Below are 27,861 nucleotides of genomic sequence, written 5' to 3'. Positions count from 1 at the left end.
GTGCTCAATCCTCATGTTCTTTTTGTATTTTCCCTTGGCTATTCTTGTTATTTTCTGTAGTGACAGGTCAATGGAAGTTCCTGAAGGGCATCTAGTCTCTTCCTAATGAAATCACAAATTCATGGAATAATGAATTCATTCTCTTTTGAAAAAGAGGGCTTTATGTAGTCTAGTCCATGAATTCTGAAGGCATTTGTGTGTTTAGAAAATTGAAGATCAAGTCTAGACTTGTGTATTTTTCTTAGTTTCCCACACAAGGCAGCACTATGTAATGAGCCTCTTGTTCTTTCACTTTCAACCCAATGCCAGGTCATTGCAAGTAAACTCCCCTTTAATGAAACAGCATGTGACTACACACAGCGATTATGATGCCAGAAGCAGAAGTTGGAATATGGAGTGTGAGAAAGGATCCTTTGTTGTTTCTAGCAGCAAGAATCTCCATAGAGGGGATAGGGATGTAATTTGGTAACCTCAACATTGCCATGTAAGAGGTACTTAAAAGATTTGGGAAATAAATATGGGATACTTAAAATTTTCTGGGAAATCTAGAACAAAGGCCGCCATGTTCCTCAGTGACTTTCACTTTGGTGAAATTATGCAACATGCAAGAGGGTGAGGCATGGAGTACCCCTGATTTTGAGAAACTGACAGTGTTTTGGGGAGCACAGGACTTCAACAAAGAAAACAACTATAGGGAGGTCAAGAAGCAACATTAAAGGAAATAAAATGCAACACAAATTTTCATCTATAGAATGTGCATACACTTTACAGATAGTATTTCATATCCTCACTAACCTTTCAAAGAAGAGACTGTCAGTTCCATTTTAATTATTTTATTTATTTGAAAGGCAAGAGACAGAGATAGACAGACAGGCAGAGATCTCCCATCTCCTAGTTCTCTCTCCAAATGCCCTTAACAGCCAGGGCTGGGCCAGACTGAAGCCGGGAGTTTTGGAATTCAATCCACTTCTCCCACGTGGGTGGCAGGGACTTTATCAAAACCCTCACCTGCTGCCTCCTAAGGTCTTGATTAGAGAAATTCACAATTGGAGGCAAGGCCAAAAGCAGAACCCAGGCACTCTGATATGGCATATCCAAGCAGCATCTTAAGTGCCACACCAAATGTCCATCCCTCATATGAAGCTCAGAGGAGATGAGCAACCTGCTCAACATCGTGTAATTGGCCATCTCCAGAGAAAGGATTTGAATCAGGTGCTGGCAGGCTCCAAAGCCTGTGTTCTTTCGCTGCTGATTCTTCCTTTCTTCTCCTGTGCTGTCATGGATCTTCCAAAGTAACGTTGAAATTATTGTTGTACCTAATTTAACACAGGTATGCAAAACCTGGCAGAATTTTAAGGTTTCTCGCTTTTGCAAAATGGTATTTAAAACTGTTATAATATTTTTACACATGAAAAAGCAAACAGGTGACAGTAAAGGCAAAATGTTACACTGGAGCCACCCATTGCTTTGTTGGCTCCCATATAATTAAAGTAATTTCTTTTCTCCTGCAGGCAATTATATGGAGTTAGCATGATGAATAAAAATAAACTTATTCATGATTTTCTGGAAGTCGTTTCAAAAGGTGATGTGGAGCTCATCTGTGATCATATTACTAATGTCCATTCCATTCTCGGAAACCTTGACTTTCAGCACCCAGAGACTGGGAATACACCCCTCATAACTGCAGCAGAAGAAAATCTAACAGAGGTAACACATGGTGTGCTGGGCCCAGGGATAAGTGTTCTCCCAAGCTAAGAATTCTGAACAGGGTTATGCCCCATCTGCACAAAAGAGACATCCTAAATTTAGACAGGTGCCATCAGTCAGTCCACAGATATGCCTGCTGTGTCCAAGGCCAGGGACGAGACTTCACAGTGTATACAGAGGTGAATCACACAATAATGCCACCCACGAGGAGCTACTGCTCAAATGGAACCACATAAAGGATCCTGGGTTTTTCTTCTTCGTTCCCTACCCTCTGCTCCATCATGATGTATCTGGAACTGAATTTTCTGTTTTATTTTTTTAAAGGTCTTATTTATTTATTTGAGAGGTAGAGTTACAAACAGTGAGAGGGAGAGACAGAGAGAAAGGTCTTCCTTCTGTTGGTTCACTCCCCAAATGGCCGCTATGGCCAGAGCTGCGCTGATCCGAAGCCAGGAGCCAGGTGCTTCTTCTGGGTCTCCCACATGGGTGCAGGGGCCCAAGCACTTGGGCCATCCTCCACTGCTTTCCCAGGCCATAGCAAAGAGCCGGATTGGAAGATGAGCAGCCGAGATTAGAACTGGCGCCCATAAGGAATGCCCACGCTGCAGGTGGAGGATTAACCTATTGTGTCGCGGTGCCGACCCCCTGAATTCTCTGTTTTAAAAAACACTTTAAACCTGATGTAGGGAACTAGGAATAAATAACCAAATAATAAGACCTAAAAGGGAAGGAGACTTTGTCCTCCGTGTTCTTTTTTTTTTTTTTTGACAGGCAGAGTTAGACAGTGAGAGAAAGAGACAGAGAGAAAGGTCTTCCTTCCATTGGTTCACCCCCCAAATGGCCGCTACAGCCAGCGTGCTGCGCTGATCCGAAGCCAGGAGCCAGGTGTTTCTACCTGGTCTCCCATGTGGGTGCAGGGCCCAAAGACTTGGGCCATCCTCCACTGCCTTCTTGGGCCACAGCAGAGAGCTGGACTGGAAGAGGAGCAACCAGGACAGAATCCGGCGCCCCAACCGGGACTAGAACCCGGGGTGCTGGCACCTAGTGAGCCACAGCACCAGCCTTCATCCTCTGTGTTCTAACTGTATCTCCAGCTCCTAGCAAGGTGGCTGACATATCTAGGTGTTTAATTGATATTTAACAAGAGGATAAATGAATGGGTTGGTGCCGCGTTGCACAGATAGGAGAGGCAGAGAGAGAGAGAGAGGTCTTCCATCCGCTGGTTCACTCCCCAGTTGGCCACAGTAGTCGGTGCAGGGGCCCAAGGACCATCTTCTACTGCTTTCCCAGGCCATAGCAGAGAGCTGGATGGGAAGTGGAGCAGCTAAGACTCGAACCCAGCGCCCATATGGGATGCTGGCACTTCAGGCCAGGGCATTAACCCTCTGCACCACAGTGCTGGCCCCAACCATATTTGTTGAATAAATTACCTCTTCAGGGAGCTGATATTTGGCCTAGCACTTAACACATTATTAGAATGCCCGCATCCCATACCAGAGAGCCCACCTTCAGTACCCAGCTCTGCTCCTGATTCCAGCTTCCTGGTAATGTGGACCCTAGGAAGCAGCAGTAACAAATCAAATGATTTCACTCCTGCCACCCACCTGGGTGCTGTGAGAATTGGGAGAATGAGCCAGAGAATGGGGGTTATGTTTGCCTGTCTCACTTTGCTTCTCAAATAAATTAAAAATTTAATCACTCCTAAACTATTTGAAACTGTCTCCCTGGAAGCACTTGCAGAAATATTTGCAGCAGTCAAGATTATATAAACCTCAATGTTTGGGCTTTATATTCTAAGTTATAGACAATTATAAAACTTTGTTTTGTGAATTTAACATAAATTACAATATCTAGTCTTTGAAAATAGTATCCAGAATATCATCCACATACGGAGAATTTTTCACCACATTTAAAAAGGCAAATAGTGGCCACCTTTATCTAACTCAATCCTCTGCTTTTGTTCCCTTCTCATTCTCTTTTCCTATATCATGAGTCAGAGCCACATCAGCTCTGAAAATACGGTTAGCGCTGAAAAATAAGAATGTTGTGTTGCAGGTTGTTGGATTTCTTCTGGAAAAGGGTGCAGATATCACCCTCTGCAATTACAGCAACCTGACTGCGGTGCACGTGGCTAGTTGTGACATCCAAAGACAGCTCTTGGCTATCAATGGAGCCCAGGCTCCTCAAAGGCAACTTCTACAGAGTTCATGGCAAGGCGATCTCGAACAACTTCAGCACTTACTGGTAAGTTACATGGATGTTTGCTTCTGCCTTTGAGTGCTTGGATGGTAAGGAGGGCACAGACTACATGTGACTCCTTTGAAAGAAAATTAGGTTCTTTTCGAATGCAATCCCAGAAAGTTTCAACCAAGAAATCTGTGCTTGGGGGTGGTGGGGAACAGGATCAGACCGGATGTGGGGGTGGCAAACAACATAATGAAAGAATCTAGCAGTGGCTTTTTTCCACCTTCCTACAGCTGGATGCTAGAAGTCCCGAAGCACCCCTGGGCAATGATGTGCCCGCAGGAAGCCTCGGAGGACCGCTGTCAACTTGCTTACACGGCTCCCTTGACATCATTGCCATTTGCACAGTTGCTGTTTCAATCCCTTTGGGCCCAAATGTAGTTATTATCTTGCTCTTGAAAAGGGAATCAGAGAGCCTGTGCCTTACATAATAGTTACTGTGACTAAAGCAGTTAAGAGGATACCTTTTATAAAATGCTGCCTTCTTGAGTTATCGATCCTCTTGTTTAGATTTTCTACTTCCAGCTACTTTTTCCCTCAAGCATCATGTAAGATCATATGCATAATCAAGGGCATTAATTATTAGTAACCTGCATTTGTCTACTGTTGGCGTTCACCTTCAGAGGTACTGTCTAGACCACGTGATCTTCCAACTGAAGGGAAATCAATTGCTGCTAGGAAACAGTTTCTTCATGTCCCTATGGTAAAGACACAAACAGACAAAGGAAAATGAATGACATTCTAGTCACATTCAGTACAGTTCAAGGATAAATGTAGCAAAACCAAAGGCCACTTTACATCTTTTTTGTTGTACCAAATGTTAGTCTAAGGTTGACATATATGGTGAACCAAGGCTTAGAAATTTTTTGAAAGACAATAAATTTTATTTTAATGGTAGTTTCAACAGCTGTAATTATAATCTGATTTTTTGTTTACACAACCACGTTTTCTGCTCAGTTTTAATAAACTGATGCCTGTAACTGGATACACAGCTTAAGCAACAGATTTATGTGCTGTTGCAAGACTATTAACAACTCAAGACTTTTTTATTGGTTCTAACTAGTAATAAACATTGGTATAAGAGGTGATTTCTTCCCAGAGTATGAAAAAATTAACTAATTCCCACAGCACCCCTCTGAGGTGATATCATTATCACTTTGTCCCCTAGAGAAGCTGAGGTAGAGACACTGGTGTAAAGTGGAGTAGAGATGGAAATTAGTGGGTTGTTTTGTCTACAAAATAAACAATTTGGATATTTTGGCCTTCCTGTAGTTTTTCAGTGCTGTTTTATTCGAAGTAAATTTCACTTTCATTGAAGCTACAAGTAACATCTACATACCCACTTCCATTTGACTACAAAAATACAATTTAATGAGCTGCCTTATTATTGTAAATCATTCATTCATTCAAGTAATGTTTACCGAGCACCTACTGCGTGTTACATACTCTCATCAGTGCCTTTCAGACTCCATTCTAATCATCAAAGCAACCTACAAGGAAGACACTGGGTTTCCAACTTTCCAAGTAAGGACTCTGAAGGCCAACAGACATGGTTGCTGCCTTTTGCTTATAAAATTGGGACACTCAGTTCAATTCCAGTTTCAGATCAACAACAAATATTTTTTTCACTATAAATATACCCCAAATGAAAATTACTCATCATTTAACTGGATGTCCCTTATTTTACCAAAATGACTTAATCGCCATTGAACAGGGTGCTCCTGATATCACGAACCAGGGAAGCTAAATAAACAGCTCAAGGAGCTGAGATTGAAACCCAAGTTTGCCTTTCAGGCTTCTGTTCTTTCACCACAACACCTCCCTTTCAGGATAGATTTTGAGAAAGAACATATTGACATTAAAATAAGAATTGGCCGAGTAATGACAATGCCGTGATTAGTAACAAGAGCCAGACAGTAAAAACACCATGGAAATAAAGATTCGTGTTTTAAAGGAATCTGAAGAGTTCCTGGACATAAATTTCCCAAACCAACATGGCTTGACCCCTCTGATGCTGGCTGTGAGAGATGTGGACCTGTTTGAGAGTCTTGATATGTTAACAGCATACAGACCTGTGGAAGTTCTGTCTGAGCTCCTCAGGCACCATGCGTGAGTATGAGTGGCTGGCCAGCACCTGCCAGCAGGTGTCTATTCCATTGTTACAGAAATCACATGCCAACTAGATTGTTTTCGGTTATATGAGAGGGCTTCCAAAAGTTTCTGGAAATTTGGCGCCATCTTTTAATTTCATTTTCCATGAGCTTTTGGAAGGACCCTTGAATATATCAAATGCACATGCATCATCATAAGAGGAAATTTGCAATTGCAAAGTGACGTACAGATGTCAAAGTTTGGTATATATTATTATTATGGTATCCAACTCTTTACTTGTTTAGGTAATGACTGTTAGTAGTTACTAGGAACATCAAATAATTCTCGAGTATGCAGCAGCTTACTCTAATACACTACTAATTATTTTGAAAAGCATTGTCAATCTATCAAAAGTAGTTTAGAACAGTGATTTTCAGTTACATTAAAATAGCTACATGGCCAGCGCCACGGTTCACTAGGCTAATCCTCCGCCTGTGGCGCCAGCACCCCAGGTTCTAGTCCCGGTTGGGGTGCCGGATTCTGTCCTGGTTGCTCCTCTTCCAGGCCAGCTCTCTGCGGTGGCCCGGGAGTGCAGTGGAGGATGGCCCAGGTCCTTGGGCCTTGCACCCGCATGGGAGACCAGGAGAAGCACCTGGCTCCTGCCTTCGGATCAGCACAGTGCCCTGGCTGCAGTGTCCATTGGAGGGTGAACCAACAGCAAAGGAAGACCTTTCTCTCTGTCTCTCTCACTGTCCACTCTGCCTGTCAAAAGAAAAAAAAACTGGCTACATGCCAAATGCTCTTTTAAGAGGGAGAAGGTGAACAATTTTTCTTTAAAAAAAAGTATTGCAATTTGCTACTGATGTTACCTAGATATCTTGTCATCAAATAAGAACAGATGGTTCAAGCTCCTTCTCAGTATTTTATATAAATTTCATTTAAAAAAAAAAGAGGGGGAGGGCCGGTGCCATGGCTCACTAGGTTAATCCTCTGGCCTGTGGCACCGGCATTCCATATGGGCGCCGAGTTCTAGTCCTGGTTGCTCCTCTTCCAGTCCAGCTCTCTGCTGTGGCCCGGGAGGGCAGTGGAGGATGGCCCAAGTCCTTGGGCACCTACACCTGCATGGGTGACCAGGAGGAAGCACCTGGCTCCTGGCTTCAGATCGGCGCAGTGCCGGCCGTAGCAGCCATTTCAGGGGTGAACTAATGGAAGGAAGACCTTTCTCTCTGTCTCTCTCTCTCACTGTCTAACTCTGTCAAATAAAATAAAAAATAAAAAAAGAGGGGGAGAGCTTCAAGGACATGAGCTTTTTAAAAAGGATCAGTGAGTATAATGGAATTTTGTAGCTACCATAGACTTTTGTGTTAGGAAACAACAGAGGCAATTGTTAAAATTGGAGTTTTCTGGACACCACTCCAAAGACGGTGTTCAATAGGTTTGGAGTGGAGTCTACAAGGCTGGAGATCCAAGGCTGCTGTGTGTAGAAACACTAATTCAGGCAGATGAATAAGCTGAGACCCAACAAGTTGAGTGACTTGCTAAAGGCCATGTAGTAGGGCAGTGGCAGTATAGTATTTCTTTTGAAATATGACCTTTGATGGAGATAAGACCACAGGAGAATATTGTGACAATGCAGAACACATTACCCAGTACCATAGCATTAAAGAGATTCAAATTCAAAGGTTTTAGGTCAGAGACCATGATCAACCTGCTCCTTCTTGGAACATGACAAATAAAGCAAGTTTTATCATTGTTTCCCTCACCAAAATCTGTTAATAGCATTCTCATCATTTATTCTTTAGATTTCTCTAAACTGATAGTTTATGCTAAGATTCAACACAATACAGAAAGAGAGCATTCTGAACCATGGTTCATTCCCCCAAATGTCTACAGTGGCTCGGGCTAGGCCAGAGTCAAAGTTGGGAACTCAGCTGGGTCTCCCATGCGGATGGCAGAAACCCAATTACTTGAGCCATCACTGCTGTCTCTCAGGGTCTGCATTGGCAAGAAGCTGGGAATATCAAACCCAGGTTCGCTGATGTTGCACCTGGGTATCTTAACCACTAGGGTAAATGCTCACTCCCATTATCAGCTTAATTTTGAAGAGTGATTCTATCCTATCCACCATTTTTGAGTGATAAAAGAACTTGCAGTTAGTATTAGAAAACATAAATAAAAGTCAGCAGTTAGCCAAGTCATTGGGAAAAAAAAAATCAAATGAGCAATTTAGGATAATAGGATAGCAGGTTATCAAGATATTTTTATCTTTACTTGATTTACATACCCTTAAAGAATTATGACAGGCAGGTACTGTGGCTCAACAGGCTAATACCCAGCCTTGCGGCGCCGGCACACCAGGTTCTAGTCCCGGCTGGGGCGCCGGATTCTGTCCCGGTTGCCCCTCTTCCAGGCCAGCTCTCTGCTATGGCCCGGAAGTGCAGTGGAGGATGGCCCAAGTGCTTGGGCCCTGTACCCCATGGGAGACCAGGAGAAGCACCTGGTTCCTGGCTTCAGATCAGCCCGGTGCGCCGGCCACAGTGGCCATTAGAGGGTGAACCAATGGCAAAGGAAGACCTTTCTCTCTGTCTCTCTCTCTCACTGTCCACTCTGCCTGTCAAAAAAAAAAAAAAAAAAGAATTATGACAATTTTTCTCAAAGTTGGATGCTTTCTGCAAATCTTAGATGTTTTTAGAATGGAGATTCAGCATGGGAGTAAGGTAGAGATTTATCCCTTTCATTCAACATCTTTAAAAATGTCATCCTTTATTTTATACACTTTTAAGTAATTATCTTCAAACTGCATAAACTTTTACTTATTTGATGTCAGTGGTTTTTCCTCTCATACTGATTTTCATTTTCAGCAAATTTAACTAAGTAATCTTTGATGTTGATTTCATCCTTAGAGATCCCAAACTCTGCGATTTTAGTGGAAAATCAGCAATACATTATGTGTCACAAATAGAGAGTTTGAGGAGACAGCAGTTATTGGACATTCTAATGAATTCTATGCCAAAACCAGGTAAATATTTTTATTCCATGTGTGCAATTCTTTAACTGAAAAAGAGCCCTCTTAGGAGTCTTTCTTTTCCCACATCTGTCTGATGGATTGACTTAAAGGAACCCAGCCTACAGCTGCTCATTGAGCAGGCCCCTGGTGCTGTAAGGCTAATGCCAGCTCCAGACTTCTGAGAGTGGGAAGAGTGGTCAGGGACATGTCACTGAAGTCAGAGAAGAGAGTTTGCTGTGAACTTGAAAGGGAAGGGGGTATGGGTAGGGGTTCCTGAAGCCTGGGCGAGATTCGGGAAGGTTTGCTAATGATGGGGAGAAGAACCTGAGCAGAGGCACAGACCCGGTCGCAGGGGAAGGTGCAGTGACAAGCCTGCCACTGAGCAGCCGCTGACTTGTGAGGGCTGCTTGTCTTTGTTGTCGGGTGGACTTGTTGTTTGAGGCTTCTCAGCAGGGCACAGGTGTATACCTGTAAAGGTTTCCTGAACAGGTGAGTCTCACTGGGATCCTTGAAAAGAGGAAAGGACTTGATTTTTGTACTGTAGAAGCAGTGTGTTATGAGTAAGCTTAACCAATCCCTGAGGCCGATGGGAGCCTGGAACCAAACATTCACATCAGAGAAAAGAGAAACAGAAGATCAAATCCATAAAGTGGCTGGGGACAGGCTTCAATGTTAGGCTGAAGGACAAATGTTTCCCTCAATAAAACAGAGTCACTGAGGAATTTTAAACCTGAGGACGATGAAAGCCATGTTTTAGGAGAACTAACCTGTTCTTACTGTGTAGAATGGACTTCAGGGAAAAGGCAGACATCTCCGTTAAGAAGCTAGAAACGCCATAAAGAGTGTACCTGAGAGTGCTCAGTATTGGGTATGGCGAGTCTATTGTGAAAGAACAATTCACAGAACTTCGAGATGTAAAGCTGGTGGAGAAGGCGCAGAAGCTAAAGCTGAGAGTTGCATTGAAGTTGATTGTAAAGTTGCAGACCTGGGTGGGCACTGTGCCACAGCGAGTTAAACTGCCACTTGGGATGTCCACATCCCATGTCAGAGAGCCTAGCACTGAGTCCCAGCTCCTCCACTTCTTTTTTTGGCAGATAGAATTAAACAGTGAGAGAGAGAGAGACAGAGAGAAAGGTCTTCCTTCCATTGGTTCAACCCCCCCCCCCCCAGATGGCCGCTACGGCCGGAACTATGCCGATCCGAAGCCAGGAGCCAGGTGCTTCCTCCTGGTCTCCCATGCGGGTGCAGGGCCCAAGCACTTGGGCCATCCTCCACTGCCCTCCTGGGCCATAGCAGAGAGCTGGACTGGAAGAGGAGCAACCGGGACTAGAACCCGGCGCCCATATGGGATGCCGGAGCTGCAGGCGGAGGATTAATCAAGTGAGCCATGGTGCCAGCCCTTCTCTACTTCTGATCCAGCTTTCTGTTAATGTGCCTGGGAAGCATCAGCTGATGACCCAGGTGCTTGGGCTCTTGCCACCCCCGGGGGAGACCTGGATGGAGTTCCTGTCTCTTGACTTCAGCCTGACCCAGTTCTGGCTATTGCCAGCCTTTGGGGAGCAAGCCAGCAGATGGGAGATCCCTCTTTCTGTCTGTGTTTCTCCCTCTCTGTGTCACTCTGCCTTCCAACTAGATAAATCAATCTTTGAAAAATAAATTAACAAAATAAAATTTCAGGCCTCAAACAATGTAGAGACAGAAAGACAACCAACAAGATAGCATAATATTCTGATTTGGTAAAGGTATTGAATGGGGGGTGGGTGGGTAATGAGCTTAAAAAACAATGACTTTGAGAGAAGGTTGGGACTTTTGAGCAGCAACTTTCTGTAGGACAGGGGTTGTGGATAAGGAGGGGTTGAGGTGTTAGGTTGGGAGTTCTCTGCAGAAAGTTTATGAGGACCTGAAAGTGCATGAGATAGTTGAAGGATGGATGATGAGGCGAAATTGCAGAGGGTTGAACTAGGCAGGTGTACCCACCTTGAGGTCTCTCTGTGTAAGACCCTCAGCTGTCGGGCTGGAAGAACGATGGTGTCTCTCAACAAGAAACACTGGAGACAGGCCTGATGAGCATGTCCATTTATTAGCGATCAGGCACAGACTTTTATAGGGTAAGAGGGGGAGAAAAATCCTGGGGTAGTAACAGCAATTCTGTAGGGCAGAAGGGGCAGCATGCCAAAAGACCCCTAACCAATCGACTTATAGGTCACGTAGGCCACGTAGGCCCCTGGGCTCCTTTGTGCAATTGGCCTACATCCGGAATGTGGGAGTTGCTCATCTGGAATGTGGGGCTTGCTCATCGGCTCTCACCACAAAGGCACAGCCACAAGGCTTCCAACAGGAAGGGGGATGGGGGAAATGAGCCTGGAGCTCCACTGCCTGCCAGTGGCCAGGCTGTGGGGTCCCATGGGATTACCCACACACCCTTACGGAGAGATGAGCACCTTGAGACTCCGGAGAAGAGAGACAGAGAAAGTCCTAAGAAGGAAAGAAGCAGGAAACAATGTCAAATTGGAAAAAAGATTACATCACAGATATGGGGAGGAAGGGAGAAGTTTCAAGGGCAAAATGAAAGCAGAAAATAGATTGCACGGAGTAAGAAAGGAAAACGTAGTGAGGAAAGGAAGAGCCTGAGTCCAGAGTCAATGTTTTTCAGCTAAAGATAAGTGGAACAGACATTGGAAGAGGGAGTTCTTGTTGTGAAGAGCCCACGCCTACTCGAAGAGGTCAGGGTAGCAGAAGGGGATACAAATGACAGCAGTGACTCCTGGGAACTGACTGGGAATCAACTGTTTGTGTTCAGACTCTATAGATTTTTTAAAAAGATTTATTTATTTGAAAGGCAGAATTACAGAGAGGCAGAGAGAGAGAGAGAGAGAGAGAGAGAGGTCTTCCATCTGCTGGTTCACACCCCAGATGGCCGCAACGGCAAGCTACACCAATCCAAAGCCAGGAGCCAGAAGCTTCTTACAGGTCTCCCATGAAGGTGCAGGGGCCCAAGGACTTGGATCACCTTCGCTGATTTCCCAGGCAATTAGCAGGGAGCTGGATTGGAAGTGGAGCAGCTGGATCTCAAACCAGTGCCCATAGGGGATGCCGGCACTGCAGGCGGTGGCTTTACCCACTACACTTCAGTTCCGGCCCCAGAATGCTATACATTTAATACGGCTTCTAGTGCAAGGTGGGAAGTTATGCTGGGATGAGCTGAGGGCCTTTATCTTTGACAGCTGTAGAGCAAATGTCATGTCCAGCTCATTGTTAGGGGTTCCACTCAGCAGCTTTGCCTAAAACAAATCTGTTAACCGCAACTGTTTGAATTGATAACTGTTGATAGCTATTTAATTCAATGGTATTTCCCCTTTTACTCACCAGAAACAAAAGGTATGTGATCTAATTTTTTAAAAAATTACTGGGTGGGCTGCACAGCTCTGATTTAACTTGTTAGTTTCATTGTATTGTGATCATCCGTACTTCCCACAAAAGGGCTATAGGTAGAGATTCAGAGAAGGAAACTCGTGCACTGACTAGGCCAGCCCTAAGACTTTACTACCCTGGACAAGTCATACAGGTGTTTCACAGTTAAGTGAAATAGACCAAGAAACTTTTAAAAAATATATTTACTCGGGCCGGCGCTGTGGCACAGCAGGTTAACGCCTGGCCTGAAGCGCCACTGGCATCCCATATGGGTGTCGGTTCAAGTTCTGGCTGCTCCACTTCCAATCCAGCTCTCTGCTATGGCCTTGGAAAGCAGTAAAAGATGGTCCAAGTGCTTGGGCCCTGCACCCACGTGGGAGACCCGGAGGAAGCTCCTGGCTCCTGGCTTCAGATCAGCACAGCTCCGGCCGTTGCAGCCAACTGGGGAGTGAACCATCGGATGGAAGACCTCTCTCTCTCTCTCTCTCTCTGCCTCTCCTCTCTCTCTCTCTGTGTAACTCTGCCTTTCAAATAAATAAATAAATAAATCTTTAAAAATATATTTACTTATTTGAAAGGCAGAGTTACAGAGAGAGAGAGAGAGGGAGAGACAGAGAGAAAGGTCTTCCATCTGCTGGTTCCACTCCCTAAATGGCCACAATGGCCTGAGCTGGGCCAATCCAAACATAGTTTCTTCTGGGTCCTCCACATGGTGCAGGATCCCAGGGACTTGGAGCATCTTCCACTGCTTTCCCAGACCATTAGCAGGGAGCTGGATCGGAAGTGGAACAGCTGGGACTCAAACTGGTATCCATATGGGATGCCGGCACTGCAGGCAGAGGCTTAATTTCCTATGCCCAGCACTGGCCCTCAAGAAGCTCTGTCTACCATGATGAGGGCTAATCCTCATGAAACATGAGGGACAATGTCCTTCCTGTGCATGTGGGCCCCTGCAGAAGAGGGTGCCACACCCTGAGCCAGCTGCTGACAGATTTAATGGTTAAAATTTCTTCCTCACTGGGCCAGCGCTGTGGCGAAGCGGGTTAACGCCCTGGCCTGGAGCACCGGTATCCCATATGGGCACCTGTTCGAGTCCCGGCTGCTCCACTTCCTATCTAGCTCTCTGCTATGGCCTGGGAAAGCAGTAGAAGATGGCCCAAGTTCTTGGGCCCCACACCAACGTGGGAGACCTGGAGTGGGCTCCTGGCTTCAGATCGGCGCAGCTCCAGCAGTTGTGGCCAACTGGGGACTGAACCATCGGATGGAAGACCTCTCTCTCTCTCTCTCTGCCTCTCTTCTCTCTGTGTAACTATGACTTTCAAATAAATAATAAATCTTTAAAAAAAATTTCTTCCTCACACTCCAGCATCCACAGAGATGTTGCAGCAAGGACATTAAGAGTGAGGTGACCGGGTTTATATCAAAGCAAAATGTGACTCTTGGTTACATTCAACTCTCCCCGGAGCTTAAGGCTTGGTAGGCACTTAGCTGTTGCCTGATTTCCTTTAACTCTCAAAAATATATTATTTGCTCAAAATTAAAGTAACTGTTAATTTTTTTCTCTCTTTAAATAATGATAGCTACCATTACTGAGTTCTAAAAATTGTAAGTCATCCATTCCATGGATTTGTCCTGTTCTCATACTTCTTCCTGTCAAAATTATTTCTCTGAAGGGTCAACAGGATCCCAGACCCTATTTCAGGAAAATTTTTGATAAATGGGGCTGACTCTAGAACCTAGAGCTAGATTTCCTATGCAGTTGCTTGAGGTGAATCTTACCAACATACGTTCTTCTGTTTCTTCCATCAGAAACACATGCTGAATCATTGCTTGACATTTGTCATGATACAAACTCTTCTCCAACGGATGTAATGACAGTCACCAAAACTCAAAACATAATCTTGCAAAGCATCAGTGAAAGTGAGGTAAGATGCTTTCTTTAAAGAAGCTAACAAAGGCTGGAAAACCTGCTCCACATACTGCACCATCAGTGTTGCTTCGATATTTTGTAATAATCATAGGTAATAATCATACACCTTAATGCAATAATAAAAACTTAAATCACAATTAGTTTCATGTCAGAGCAGTAACCCACTAATCTATTCTGAAACTTATACATAATGTACGTGTATGTGTGTGTGTGTGTTAGTCATTTGGGGCTACTATTAACAAATACCATAGATTGGGAAGTTTATAAACAAAGAAATGTGTTTGTACTTTTCTGGAGCCTGGATGTCTGTGATCAAGGTGCCAACATGGTTGGGTTCTGGTGAGGGCTCTTTCCAGGTTGCAGGCTGCCCGCCTGTCATTGTATTCTCACGTGGTGGATGGAGAGCTGGCTAGACCTATGGGGTCTCTTTTATAAATACACTAATATCATCACAGGGGCTCCACCCTCAAGACCTAATCACCTCTGAAAGGCTTCGCTTTCAACTACCATCACACTGAAGGTTTGGATGAATTTTAGGACGACACAAACATTCAGCCCATACCTGTATGTGTCTAATTTCAGATTGTTGCAGCTGAACTCATACCAATTAAATATAGCTAGTCTTTATGTACATTAATACTGAAATAGAGATCATTATTCTGATATAAATTCCATCATTGGGGACCATAAAGGGGTACCTCGTGTGATCATCATTCCAATGAATGACTCCACAACATGTCCCATACAATACAGTACCATACTATACCATACAATACTAGTAACCAACATTGTGACCCATAGAAAATAGAATAATGCCCAAGGTATATAACTGGTAACAGTGACTGCCCAGAGAGCGACCTGGAGATGTACTTTGCATGGCATACTCATTTCTGCCTTTTGACTGTTTTTAAGAATTAATTTAAGGGCTAGCTTTGTAGTATAGTAGGTTAAGCTGTGTGCTGCTTTGAGTCCTGGCTGCTCTGTTTCCAATCCAATTCTCTGGTAGAAAGCAGTGGAGAATAGAGTAGTTGGGCCCCTGCCACCCACTTGGGAGACCCAGATGGAGTTCCTGGCTCCTGGCTTAGGCCTGGCCCAGCCCTGGGTATTGTAGCCATTTGGGGGAGTGACCAACAGATAGGAGTGTTTTCTCTCTCTCTTTCTCTGCCATTCCACCTTTCAAATAAATAAAATAATTCTTTAAAAAAATTCACTTAGCCTGAATAGTTAAAAATCTTACTACTCTCTTTGAAGGACTTTCAAAAGATTCATAGGAGAACCATGCATGAGCAGGTGGAAGCTCTCTTTCCCTGTGTCCACCTCTCTCTCTCCAGCTTTGTCTCTGTGATGCCTAAATAAATTGATGAACAAAAACACATTTGCTTTTCATTTTCTAGAATATACTTATGCAATTGTCTTTTTGAAAGGACCAAAACTCCCTTCATATTAGTATTCTTTTCACTCAACTTCAGAACTTTCTTTGAACTTTTGCTATGCATTTCTTCTTACTGTTGTTGAAATAAAAGTTGAACTCCTTTTTGAGGGCTGAATAGACTCTTCCACTGTTGGGCTTGCCATTTCTTCTCTAGTGCTTTCTCTAGGGCTTCAATGGCAAGCCCCAAGGTTATCTTTCCCTCCTTTTCTTTGAATGGGTGCTTGCTTTTCTTTTTGGCTGTCTGAAATAGTTCTTTATAGTGCACAAACATAAGCAGTTGTCATGCTGGGAGGATTGCTCTCAAGATGCTCTTTATAGACCCTCCCAGTGGTTTTCCATCTAAAAGAATCTTCTTTCCAAACTTCATTACCTGCAATTTTAACGTTGCTTTTCTCTCCTGTGGCTCTGGGGCTCCATTGTGTGCAGGTGAGAATGCCACGTTCCATTTCTTGACCACCTTTCACTTTCTGAGTTGTTGTCAGTGGTTTATGAAATCCATCTATGTGAGGGGTTTGCTAATCTAATGTTTCTCTCCTTCACTCACTATTAGGTTGTTATTATTTCAATTCAACTCCTGTGACACCAAACCATATGTTAGAAAATTCTCACTGTTCCCTCATGCAGAGAGGCCGCCTGTTGGGTTTCCCCCACTTGACAATAAACCTTTTCTCTTAAAAAAAAAAAAGAAAAGAAAAGAAAATTCTGAACTGCTTCTGTTTTTGTTTTTGTTTTTTGTTTTGTTTTGTTTTGTTTGACAGGCAGAGTGGACAGAGAGAGAGAGACAGAGAGAAAGGTCTTCCTTTGCCATTGGTTCACCCTCCAATGGCTGCCGGCGCACCGCGCTGAACCAAGGCAGGAGCCAGGTGCTTCTCCTGGTCTCCCATGGGATGCAGGGCCCAAGCACTTGGGCCATCCTCCACTGCACTCCCTGGCCACAGCAGAGAGCTGGCCTGGAAGAGGGGCAACCGGGACAGAATCCGGCGCCCCAACCGGGACTAGAACCTGGGGTGCCGGCATCGCAAGGCAGAGGATTAGCCTGTTGAGCCACGGTGCCGGCCCTGCTTCTGTTTTAAAGTCTTTTAAAAAAATTTATTTTCATCTATTTGAAAAGCAGAGAAGAGAGGGAGAGGGAGAGGGAGAGGGAGAGGGAACGAGAGAGAGAGACAGAGAGAGAGAGAGAGAGAGAGAGAGAGAGAGAGAGAGAAATATAGACTGGTTCACTTCCCAAATGCCCACAACAGCCAAGGCTGGGTTTGGCCAAAGCTAAGAGCCAGGAACTCCATTGAGGTCTTCCACAAGGGTGACAGGCCCAAATTCCCAAGTCAACTGCTACCTTTCAGGATGCATTAGCAGGAAACACAGTAACTGGGACTCAAACTGGCACTCCAACATGAGGTCTGGGCAGCCCAGGCAGCAGCTTAACCTGCTGCACCACGCGTCCACCCCTTTTTCAAAGTCTTCATTGTCTTTTTCAAAGAGTTATTTACTTACTTAAAAGGCAGAGTGACAGGGACAGAGAGAGAGAGAGAGAGAGATAGAGAGTGTTATCTTCCATCCATTTATTCACCTGGCTGCAACAGCTAGGCATGGAACTCGATCTGGATTTTCCACATGGATGGCAGGGACCAAGTAGTTGGGCCATCTTCTGCTGCCTTCCCAGGTGTATTAGCAGGGAACTGGGTCAGAAGAGGAGCAGCCAGTCGTCAAACCAGCACTCTGATATGGGATGCCAGCACCGCAAGTGGCAGCTTAACAAGTACAACACAACACCAGTCCCTAGAGTCTTCATTTTCAGGATCACCTTCAAACTAATCCTTTTGTTTGTGGTGTTTATGTGTCTTCAGTTTATTTCAGGGCAGAGATTTTTACCAGGCCCCTGCTGTTGGCACACATCTTTTTTTTTTTTTTTTTTTCTGTGTAAAATGTATAAATTAGGTTTGGGTATCCTTTCTCTTTATTTTGCTGATTGCTATTGATTTCTTTCTTTCTCCTTCTTGTTGATATTCTTTGTTTCAAACTGTTCGTAGTGCCAAGACTGCACGGAGGTTACAAGCTTGGCATCAGACCTCAGAGTCTAGCTCTGAATCCTGACTATCACTGGATAGCTGTGTGGCGTTGGAAACAAAGATAATCATCCCTACCTTTAGAGCTGTCGTGAGGATTAAGTTAGTCAGTATCTGTAAGATGTTTAGAACAGAGACTGGCATCATAAATGTAAATGCTAATCACCGCTATGATTCCGTAGGTTGGTGTACCACACTCTGCTATTTTCCTACTTTTCCTCAAGGACCAACTGACAAACCAATGGAACAGCTGAGAACCAGCTATTTATTCAACACTCCCAAATGAGGGCTGCTACTTCCCTAAAGTTTAGCATAAAGATTTTGTTGCATCACTTGATTATATGATATGGCAGAATATATATTATGAGATCACATAGAGTATTCTAGTTTAACAGTATGAACAAAACCATATATACCAAAAAAAGAAAAATTCAAATGGTTCATAAGCATCTGACACTCTCCAACTTTTCCATTAATCAAAGTATGTGCATTCAAATAACAATAAGGTGGCCAGTCCCATATATATATTCATAAAAATGAAGAGTGATGAGGAGGGACAAGATGTTCTCCCTGATCTGTGAGAACTAATAGAGCACCTAAAAGGAAATCTGTAGAAGCAAAATTGACACTTTGAAAAGCAATGACTTGAACAGCTCTTGTCTTGATAGTCTAGGAACATTTTTTTCTTTTCTCTTTTTCATACTATTTGTTGAACTCTTTATTTAACATAGAGTTAATCATATGTCTATAAAGCCAGTTGAAAATAGATCTCAGTAAAAAATAGAGTGGGAATAAGAGAGGGAGGAGGAAGTTTGTAACTGTAAAGCGATATAGTTCTACACATACTCCTATAGACTTACATCTAAGGGTACAGTTTAAAAGCTTGCCATGGCACCCCAAATTCTATTAAGCAGGGTGGTAAAAATGCCACTTGAGTGTTAAAGTGATCATATAGATAGGATTAAGTGTTAAAAGGTTCATATAAATAAGATCAAGGGTCTGGTAATAATAGAATTAAAAAGGAGCAAATGTTCCAATATGGGAAGCAGTCTGCACAGCAGCCTCATAGAATGACAATATCTCTAAACAGCACTCTGACCTCAGAATCAGCTCTTAAGGCATTCTGGTCAAGAGCATTTCAGGCATGGAAAGCCAAGATACTATGGCAAAAAAAAAAAGTCCTACTGTGAGTGAGACCCCAGTGAAAAGAAGTGGCCATCAAAGAAGGAGGTACTTTTCTCTAAAGGGAGAAAAGTAACTTGTAACAAATAAGTTACTGTGATTGAATACCAAAATATTCTAATGGCACTATAAGTGGAAGCTTTTACTTTTATTGTTTCCTATGATAATTAAAGTCAACCTATGATTATTAACATCTGTCCCTGGATTTCCATTAATTGTTGGGAATTAATGAACGAAAGATCAGAGATATTTTGTGAGTAGCCATTTGCCTGAACTGTCAGATAAAAGGTATCTGAATTTAGGGCAAAGCCTTTTTATTCCACAGTTGCGGCTAATCCTCCGCCTGCAGCGCCAGCACACCGGGTTCTAGTCCCGGTTGGGGCGCCGGATTCTGTTCTGGTTGCCCCTCTTCCAGGCCAGCTCTCTGCTATGGCCCGGGAAGGCAGTGGAGGATGGCCCAAGTGCTTGGGCCCTGCACCCGCATAGGAGACCAGCACCTGGCTCCTGGCTTTGGATCAGCGAGATGCGCCGGCCGCAGCAGCCACTGGAGGGTGAACCAACGGCACAAGGAAGACCTTTCTCTCTGTCTCTGTCTCTGTCTCTGTCTCTCTCTCTCTCTCTCTCTCACTGTCTACTCTGCCTGTCAAAAAATAAAAAAAAATTTAAAAATTAAAAAAAAATATCCCACAGTTGCCTCAAAGAAGTGGCTCCCCCAGACCCTGGAAGCCAGGGAGCCAATTGTCCCCTCCAGACTGTGGTGGGACGCTTTAACTACCACTCGCAGCTGTCATGGTTCCAGAAATTTTAATGCACAAAATCACCAGCAACAACTTCTAATGAAAGGACCCTTGAACAACAAAGAATCCTACTAAGAAAACCTTGCTTCTTTAGAGAGTTTGGAGAACTTCTTAGAAATCAAGTTGGCTTTCAACCTGGTTTGTCAGCATAAGGAGTGTTTTCTAGAGGGTAAAAAAGCAGTTTGAGAAGTTCGCGCTATGATTAGATCAGGAAGCCGTGCTAGGAAAAGCTTTAATCGGCTTTTCAGCCTCCGTTCTGTCTGGGGTTCTATCTGCAGCTCCCACAAGGGCATGGCTTTCCATCCCCACCACTGGTAAACGATGCCCAGGGCGGGCAGTGAGGAAAAGATGCTATTCGCTGTGACTGTGGCCGAAGGATTCTTTCCAGTTTGCCACTCTGATGGAATTTGTGGCAGCTTAGCAGCCTGGATTCTGAAATGATAAAGTATAAAATAAGGAATTTCTCTGTGTGTATGTGATTTCAGCTTTGATCTTCCCTTATGATTATGCAATTAATCACATCCCCGGCTGTCTGAGCAGGGCGCTCCAGGGGCAGATACTCACCCATTATTTTAGTCCTAAATACTTGATCGCATTTAAAAGGAATCCACGGTGCAAAACTTCGCCCTGAAAAAATCAACACTCTGCCCACAAATTAGTACACTGAAGAACTGAGCGTTTATGATTTTGCAGGGCTCTGACCTAGATGAGAACCGCAGTCATTCCACGTTCGTTAGTGAAGAAGGAGACCCTGGCGGTGAGCTACAAGGCTGGCAGCCCAGAACAGAAGGTATCTGGCTTTTGTCCTTGATGTGTGCACACCGATACATTGATTATCTGAGTTTCCCCCCTAATTTCAGCAATGCTCAGAGCAGAACTTTGGAAACACAAAGGGCTACCCAATACCACTCATCATCCTAGCCACTGGTCTGGATCAGCCAATCTGGGCAACCCACATCCTTCATGCATCCTTTATCCTGCCCTACCAGCAGCCCTCTTCTGGCCGGTCCCTTGAAACCGCCCCCAGTCCCTTTGCTTTGGCCAATATCATCCTTTCCCAGTTTCTTTCCTCACAGAATCTCCATCAGCTCCAAGGCTGTGTGCCCTTCCAGAAGCACACAGTTCTCCAACAGCTGTTGTTCCTGAGCTGTTGAGGGGAAGGTAGGGGAGTGAACCAGGCCAGAAAGCTGCATGTCTCAGTCGTTTATTTTTCCAGGACTTGTCTGAAATTTTCCACAACACCATTGCAAATACGAGGGCACTTCAAAAATGTTCATGGGGGGAAAATGCACTTAAAAATACGTTTGGGGGAGATGTTTTGCCTAGCAGTTTAAGATGCCTGTCAGGATGCCTCATCCCACACTGGAGCTGCCTGGGTGAGGACACCCACCTCCAGCTCCTGATTCCAGCTTCCTGCCAATAATGTGCACCTGGGAGGCAGCAGGTGCTAGTTCCAGAGCTGGATCCCTGTCACCCACAAGGAGACCTGGACTGAGTTCCTAGCTCCCAGCTTCAGCCCAGCCCAGCCCAGCCTTGGACATTGCAGGTATTTGGGGAGTGGGTGAGTGGATGGGAGCTCTATCTCTCTCTCTCTCTCTCTCTCGAGAGAGAGAGAGAGAGAGAGAGAGAAAGGAAGGCGGGCAGGAAGGAAGATAACCAAAAAGTTAATTTGGGTGCAAAAAGTTTTTGCAATCCATGCATACAAGGAGTCTTCAGAAAGGTCATAAAAAATGAGTATGACGAGAAAACAATGCATGGATTCAAAAAATTTTTTGCACGTAAAGGGACTAATCTTTTCATTCCATTCTCCGTGCACTTTTTAAGATCTCGTCATAGATTGCCCTTGCGCTTAGCAGACCACCAGACAGTAGATTTTCACTTTGGAAAATAGCAGCTGCCACTCTTGCATTTGCCCACTGCCCACCTCCACTGTCCAACGTCCACAGTTTCTCCCTGGCAGTTCTCTGGCCTCCATTTCTCACCCTTAGGGGAAGCTGCCCTGGTAAATGCCGGTGCTTCTCAGGCCTCGGGCCTCCCAGAAGGCTGCCATTTCCTCCTCACCCCCACTCGGAATGTCTTCGCAGACTGCAGGCAGAGAATGACCACGGAAGAGTTCAAGGGCACTCCACGAAGGCTGGAAGAACTGATTAAAATCAGCCGCCGTGGCCCCTGCTGACCGGTCCTTGTGGTCTGTCTCCGCCTTTCCTAGACTGCAGAAGCCCGAGGAAGTCCCCGGCGTCTTCCGGGGATGTTTCATTGATTCTGCTCCACCTGCGGATGCCTTGGCAAGTTGATTTGCAATAGTGTTGGTTTCCGTATGGGAACCCTAACACCTCTGTGGCATCTCCACTAAGCTCTTGCCGGCCCAAGCTTTCGCGGCTTGTATTTCAAGTAGGAAAGACACAATTATCTTTCTGATGAAATTTGCTTCCACAGTGGATAGAGACTTCAGCTGAGCTGATCATTCTTTTCTGTCCCAAAGTATGGTATGTTGTAGTCATCTTAAATATCCATTTAGATCTCATCTCCTTAGATCCTGTTTACATATTATTTTAAAAATATCCCAAGTTGTTAACTCACTAAGTCCCAAATTTTCAATTCAGAGAGTATTTCAATAACACTGGCATTTATTTCCAAGTGTCAATAGAGGTCTATTCATTACTCAATTTAAGTGTTGATAGGTGTCCTATAGATAGGACAATGGGACATATTAATGCGTAAAGTTTCACACGTTGTGGAGGCCTTTTGCATATACCGTGTGACATTTTATTCTGCTGTCAGTACACATATTCAGTCAATGCTTGTCATTTGTTCCATTAAAAAGGGAACATCACTAGTTAGAATATGTATGAAGTCTGTAATGTTAGGTCTCTCCTATAGACCTTAACGTTCTGTATAGAGATCTTGCGTGTTCGTGCTGCATGCACGTACTGTATTGTGGGCTTTGCAGGTCGTAATGTGTAAAATACAATTTATGGATTCCCCCCCCCAAAAAAAAAACCCTATCTTTTCCTTAGTACAAAAATCTCCCATTTCACAAAATTTATTCCAGAACATGAGCCCTAAACCTTGTAGACTAGAAATGGAGCCTGTCAATCTGCTCTCCTCATGAGTGAATGAGCGTCTTTTTCCTAAAATGACTGTGCTTAACATTCTTAATTTAATCTGAATTTTGTTCTAAAGATTGATTTATTTGACAGGCAGAGTGATGGAATGGGCTAAGAAAGAGGGAGAGAGGGAGAAATTTTTTTGACACCACACATGTCCATCAGGATTCTGAGTTGCAAATAAAAAAATTTACTCTGTTAGCGTAAAAAAGGAGGTTTTTTTCTAAAAAGATATTAGAAAGTTCATGAATTATTGAAAAGGCCAGAAATGGAAACTGTCTTTTCATCCACTTGGGCAGCCATGACAAAGTAACACCAGAATGGGCCGTGTCGGCTGTAAACGTTTGTTTTCCGGGCATTCTGGAGGCTGGCAGTCCAGGATCCAGGTCCTGCCAGGGAGCAGCTCTGGCGAGCGGCTCTCTTCCTGGCGTGATGTGGCTGCGCTGCTCTCACATGGCCGTTCCTCCTTGTGTGAGCAGAGAGAGGGAGCAGGCAACGTCTGCTGTCTCTTCTCACAGGGTCACACTCGTCCTAGGGATCGGGGCCCCTCTCTTACGCTCTCAAGTAACCTTAACTTCTTCCTGAAAAACCTGTCTCCAAGTACAGCTGCATTGCATGAGGCCTGAGTGTCTATATGTGAGTGGGGGTGGGGCACATAAACATTCAGTTCTTACCAGGATTCCAGGTTAGATCTTCAGAAGCAAGTCCCATAATTGTACCTCAAACTGGCTGCCATTGTGTCCACTTAGGAGCTGGGAATTCAACTCAGACCCATGGGCGGCCGAAACCCAATTACTTTAGGGCCCCCGCTGCTGCCTCCCAAGGTTTACATCAGCAGGGAGCTGGGGTCAGGAGTTAGAGGCCAGAACGGAAGCCAGGTACTCTGATGTGGGCTCAGGTGTCCTACTGTAGTTCTAGCCATTTGGGTTCTTATCCTGTGACCATGAGGAATGAGGAGCACCAGCGAAGACGGGTGAGTAAAACAGCAAAGGAAAGCTCCCATAGCAGGAGGGGTTCCTGAGTGGGGACACTTCTAAAGAGAAGCTGTCTAGGGGCTTTTATTCTCTGGGCATGTTCACATGCCGGGTCATGTGAACACGTTGTTTAGTCCCTCATAACGTTCTCATTGCTGGAGCTGGAAGGGTCCAGCTCTAACTGCATCCTGTTTTGTTTCTCTATCTTGTTTTTGAGCAGTGAGGCATTTTGTTCAAAGCATGTCCCTTTGTATGTCAGGCTTGAGTTTCCATCTCTTGGGCCTTTTGGATCCCTGACATCTACCTGAGGCTCCTGCCTCCTGTCTCTACCGTTGTTTGATATCTGAACCACTAGACCAAATGCCCATTCCCATATAGTTTTTTTTTTTTTAAAGTCTATATTAAGATTCACATTTTAGGGAATTACCAAAACGTGGGGAGGATGTCAAGCTATTTTGAGCCTTGGTGCTCACAAGTCAATCATAAAAGCACATCACTTTGGGGCGGGCGCTGTGGCGCAGTAGGTTAATATTACGTCTGCGGCACCAGCATCTCATATGGGCACCAGTTCTAGTCCCAGCTGCTCCTCTTCTGATCTAGTTCTCTGCTATGGCCTGGGAAAGCAGTAGAAGATGGCCCAATCCTTGGGCCCCTGCACCTGCATGGGAGACCTGGAGGAAGTTCCTGGCTCCTGGCTTTGGATCAGCACAGCTCTGGCCGTTGTGGCCATGTGAAGAGTGAACCAATGGAAGGAAGACCTTTCTCTCTGTCTTTCCCTCTCACTTTCTGTAACTCTACCTCTCAAATAAATAAGTAAAAAAATAATCTTAAAAAAAAAAACAAGGAGAATACAAGGGAAAGTAAGATTTTTTCTGGAGGAAATAATTTTTCTTCATTGAATGAGTTCAACTGGACCAGATTTTAAGTTTCCACTTGCATAGTGGCTTCAACACTAACAACAAATTAATGATCCCTCACCGACCTTTTTAGAATGTCATTTTCACCTCGTTGGTGAAGAAAGTATGTTTTTGCTGGAGTGAAATATTGCTTTTTTAATTTTGCTCTAAGGTAGCATTTTTTGATGGGGTTAATTTACACCTCGTTATGTGAAAAAATACACTCAGGATAAAGCAGGTGAGTGTTTTATTTTTACTTGTGATAATTCATGTTCTTCCCTGGCCCACTGGGTAAGTTCAGAGGTGTAATTCACAACACTTTAGCCACTCAAACTATTCAAGAGACAGAATCAAGAAAAAAGTCTATGTTTCTAGTTGATTTCAGAGTCAGTATATTCTGTAAATTTTTTTCTTTTCTATTTGAGACTAACACTGGGATGGCAGCTATTCTTTTTTTAGACAGGCAGAGAGAGAGAGAGAGACAGAGAGAAAGATCTTCCTTTCGTTGGTTCACACCCCAAATGACCGCTATGGTTGGCACACTGCGCCAATCCAAAGCCAGGAGCCAGGCGCCACCTCCTGGTCTCCTATGTGGGTGCAGAGCCCAAGCACTTGGGCCATCCTCCACTGCCTTCCTGGGCCACAGCAGAGAGCTGGACTGGAAGAGGACCAACCGGGACAGAATCCGGGGTGCTGGCACTGCAGGTGGAGGATTAGCCTAGTGAGTTGCAGCGCTGGCCGGATGGCAGCTATTCTAACAATTTCTAAAAAGACAGATATTTCTTCTACTCGCCTATTCTATCTTTGTTTCTTGCTTTGGAAAAAGAAATCAATTAACAGACTTTTGATGGATTACATGTGCTTGAAAACATTCTTGGTTTATTCATTCTCCATAATTATAGAAATATAGTAATTCTTAGATATGTGCTTATGCGAGTGCATTCTACTCAGTTTTCTAACTTCCATAGCAAAGGACAGAAACAACCCCCCAAAAAATTCATGGGAAATGGAATTAAAAAGATAAGTTTATTTTGGTGCAAAAGGATTTTTGAAATGCATGCATGTGAGGGTTCTTCAAAAATTTCATGGAGAATGCATTTTTAAAAAATCCTGTGTTGCTTTTTGAACTTTAAAAATATTTATTTATTTATTTGAAAAGCATAGCAACAGAGAAAGAGAGAGAGAAAAGAAGGCAATTTTCTATCCATTGAGGTCTTACATCCACTGATTCACTCCCCAGATGGCCAGGCCAAAGCCAGGAGCTAGGAACTCCATCTGGGTCTCCCATGTGGATGGCAGAGGCCAAAGCACTTGAGCCATCATCTATTGCCTTCCCAGTTGCATTGGCAGGGAGCTGAATCAGAAACAGAGCAGCTGGGGCTGACATTGGTGCTCCATGTAGTGGTTTTAACCCCTGCTCTGCAACACTGGTCCTGATTTTGCAAAAAAACCAAATTTACCTTTTTAAAATTATTTTAAAGACAGTTACAGAAAGAGAGGGAGAGACAGAGAGAAGGATCTTCCATCTGCTGGTTCACTCTCCAAATGGCCACAACAGCTGGTACTGGGCCAGGCTGAAGCCAACAGCCAAGAATTACATTTAGGTCTCCCACATGGGTGGCAAGGGCTCAAGTACTTGGGCCATCACCTGCTGATTTCCCAAGCACATTAGCAGAGAGCTGGATTGGCAACGAAGCAAATGGGACTTGAACCGGTGCTCATATGGGATGTCGGTGTCGTAGGAAGTGGCTTAATCGGTGCTATGATGCCAGCCCCTAAATTTATTTTTTAGTTTCATTTTTCCACGGATGTTTTGAAGTGCCTCAGCCTGAGTGCATCTAGCCTTTGTACCAGGACATGTGTTTCACTGACAGTCTAGATACCGGGACTGTAGGCTGTGTTTTTCTCACTCTAACAGGGCAATTGAGTTTCTACAGTCAAGGCTGACTACAAAAAACGTCCTGAAGGACACCTATTCTCTTTGCCAGTTGGGTAATGACCTTGAACACATCACCCAAACTCACGGTTATCAGTGTCTTTGTCTCTGAAATAAACAGCTTGGAGTAGATGCTCTCAGTTCCTTCCAACACTGTAATTCCCAGCCTCTCATTTCCATCTACGGTGGTGACAGGAGCTTTGAAAAGTTAAATGACAATGGGCCAGTCCAAGGAAACATCATTTTTAACAGAAGTTCCTTGCTATTGTGTAATATTAGAAAACATGCAATCAAGTTGTCCTGACAAATATGAAGGAACCTGAGCTGGATATATTTCCATTGTACCACAAATTGTACTGTTGGATGACAGTCAGTAAATTCTGTAATCATTCGCTGGATTTTAAACAATTCTTTTTTTTTTTTTAACACACTGACCTCAAGTGGCACAGGTACAAAAGTTGAACAATTAAAAAGCTTTCACTATGCTGATTTCCATGTATTTGGCAGAGTAGCCAAAGTCCTTTCAAAAGAATAAAAATGGGTTAATTGAGCTAATGACAATGACAATAGTAATTCTCCCAAGGTCAGCCAGGAAGTGGCAGAGGAGGTTGTAGACCAGATCTTTCTTTCTTTTTCTTTTTCTTTTCTTTAAAGAGTTATTTATTTATTTGAAAGTCAGAGTTACAGAGAGGCCGAGAGAGAGAGAGAGAGAGAGAGAGAGAGAGAGAGAGAGAGAGAAGTTCTTCCATTCACTGTGCCTATCCGAAGCCAAGAGCCAGGAGCTTCTTCCTGGTCTCCCACATGGGTGCAGGGCCCCAAGGACTTGGGCCATCTTCTACTGCCTTCCCAGGCCATAGCCGAGAGGTGGATCAGAAGAGGAGCAGCCGGACTTGAACTGGCGCCCATATAGGATGCCAGCACTGCAGGCGGTGGCTTTACCCACTATACGACATCGCCAGGTGCTGGCCCGGACCAGATACCATAATCCACTCATCTTTCATCTTTTTTTCCTAACACAAGTTGTTTTTGTTTTTTTTTTTTTGTGAGTGTGTGTGTGGTCTCTCCTAGGACCACAGTTGCATGT

The 27,861-nt window shown here is 44.2% G+C and overlaps 1 protein-coding gene across 1 annotated transcript in view; it reads left to right on the top strand.

Moving 5' to 3' along the window:
• The first annotated feature begins 1,533 nt into the window (after nucleotides 1-1,533).
• The window catches only part of MAP3K19 (mitogen-activated protein kinase kinase kinase 19), a 51,100-nt gene continuing 24,772 nt past the window's right edge, over nucleotides 1,534-27,861 (top strand). The window contains exons 1-6 of the mRNA XM_062199322.1: nucleotides 1,534-1,707; nucleotides 3,763-3,951; nucleotides 5,906-6,060; nucleotides 8,946-9,061; nucleotides 14,270-14,385; nucleotides 20,558-20,654. Of these exons, the coding sequence (XP_062055306.1) occupies nucleotides 1,534-1,707; nucleotides 3,763-3,951; nucleotides 5,906-6,060; nucleotides 8,946-9,061; nucleotides 14,270-14,385; nucleotides 20,558-20,654 (847 nt within the window). The remainder of the gene's footprint in view (nucleotides 1,708-3,762; nucleotides 3,952-5,905; nucleotides 6,061-8,945; nucleotides 9,062-14,269; nucleotides 14,386-20,557; nucleotides 20,655-27,861) is intronic.

The sequence above is a fragment of the Lepus europaeus genome, chromosome 1 (assembly GCF_033115175.1).
Source record: "Lepus europaeus isolate LE1 chromosome 1, mLepTim1.pri, whole genome shotgun sequence".
Lineage (NCBI taxonomy): Eukaryota > Metazoa > Chordata > Mammalia > Lagomorpha > Leporidae > Lepus > Lepus europaeus.
The sequence above is the reverse complement of the archived record's forward strand: the minus strand, read 5'-3'. Positions and strand labels throughout refer to the sequence as shown.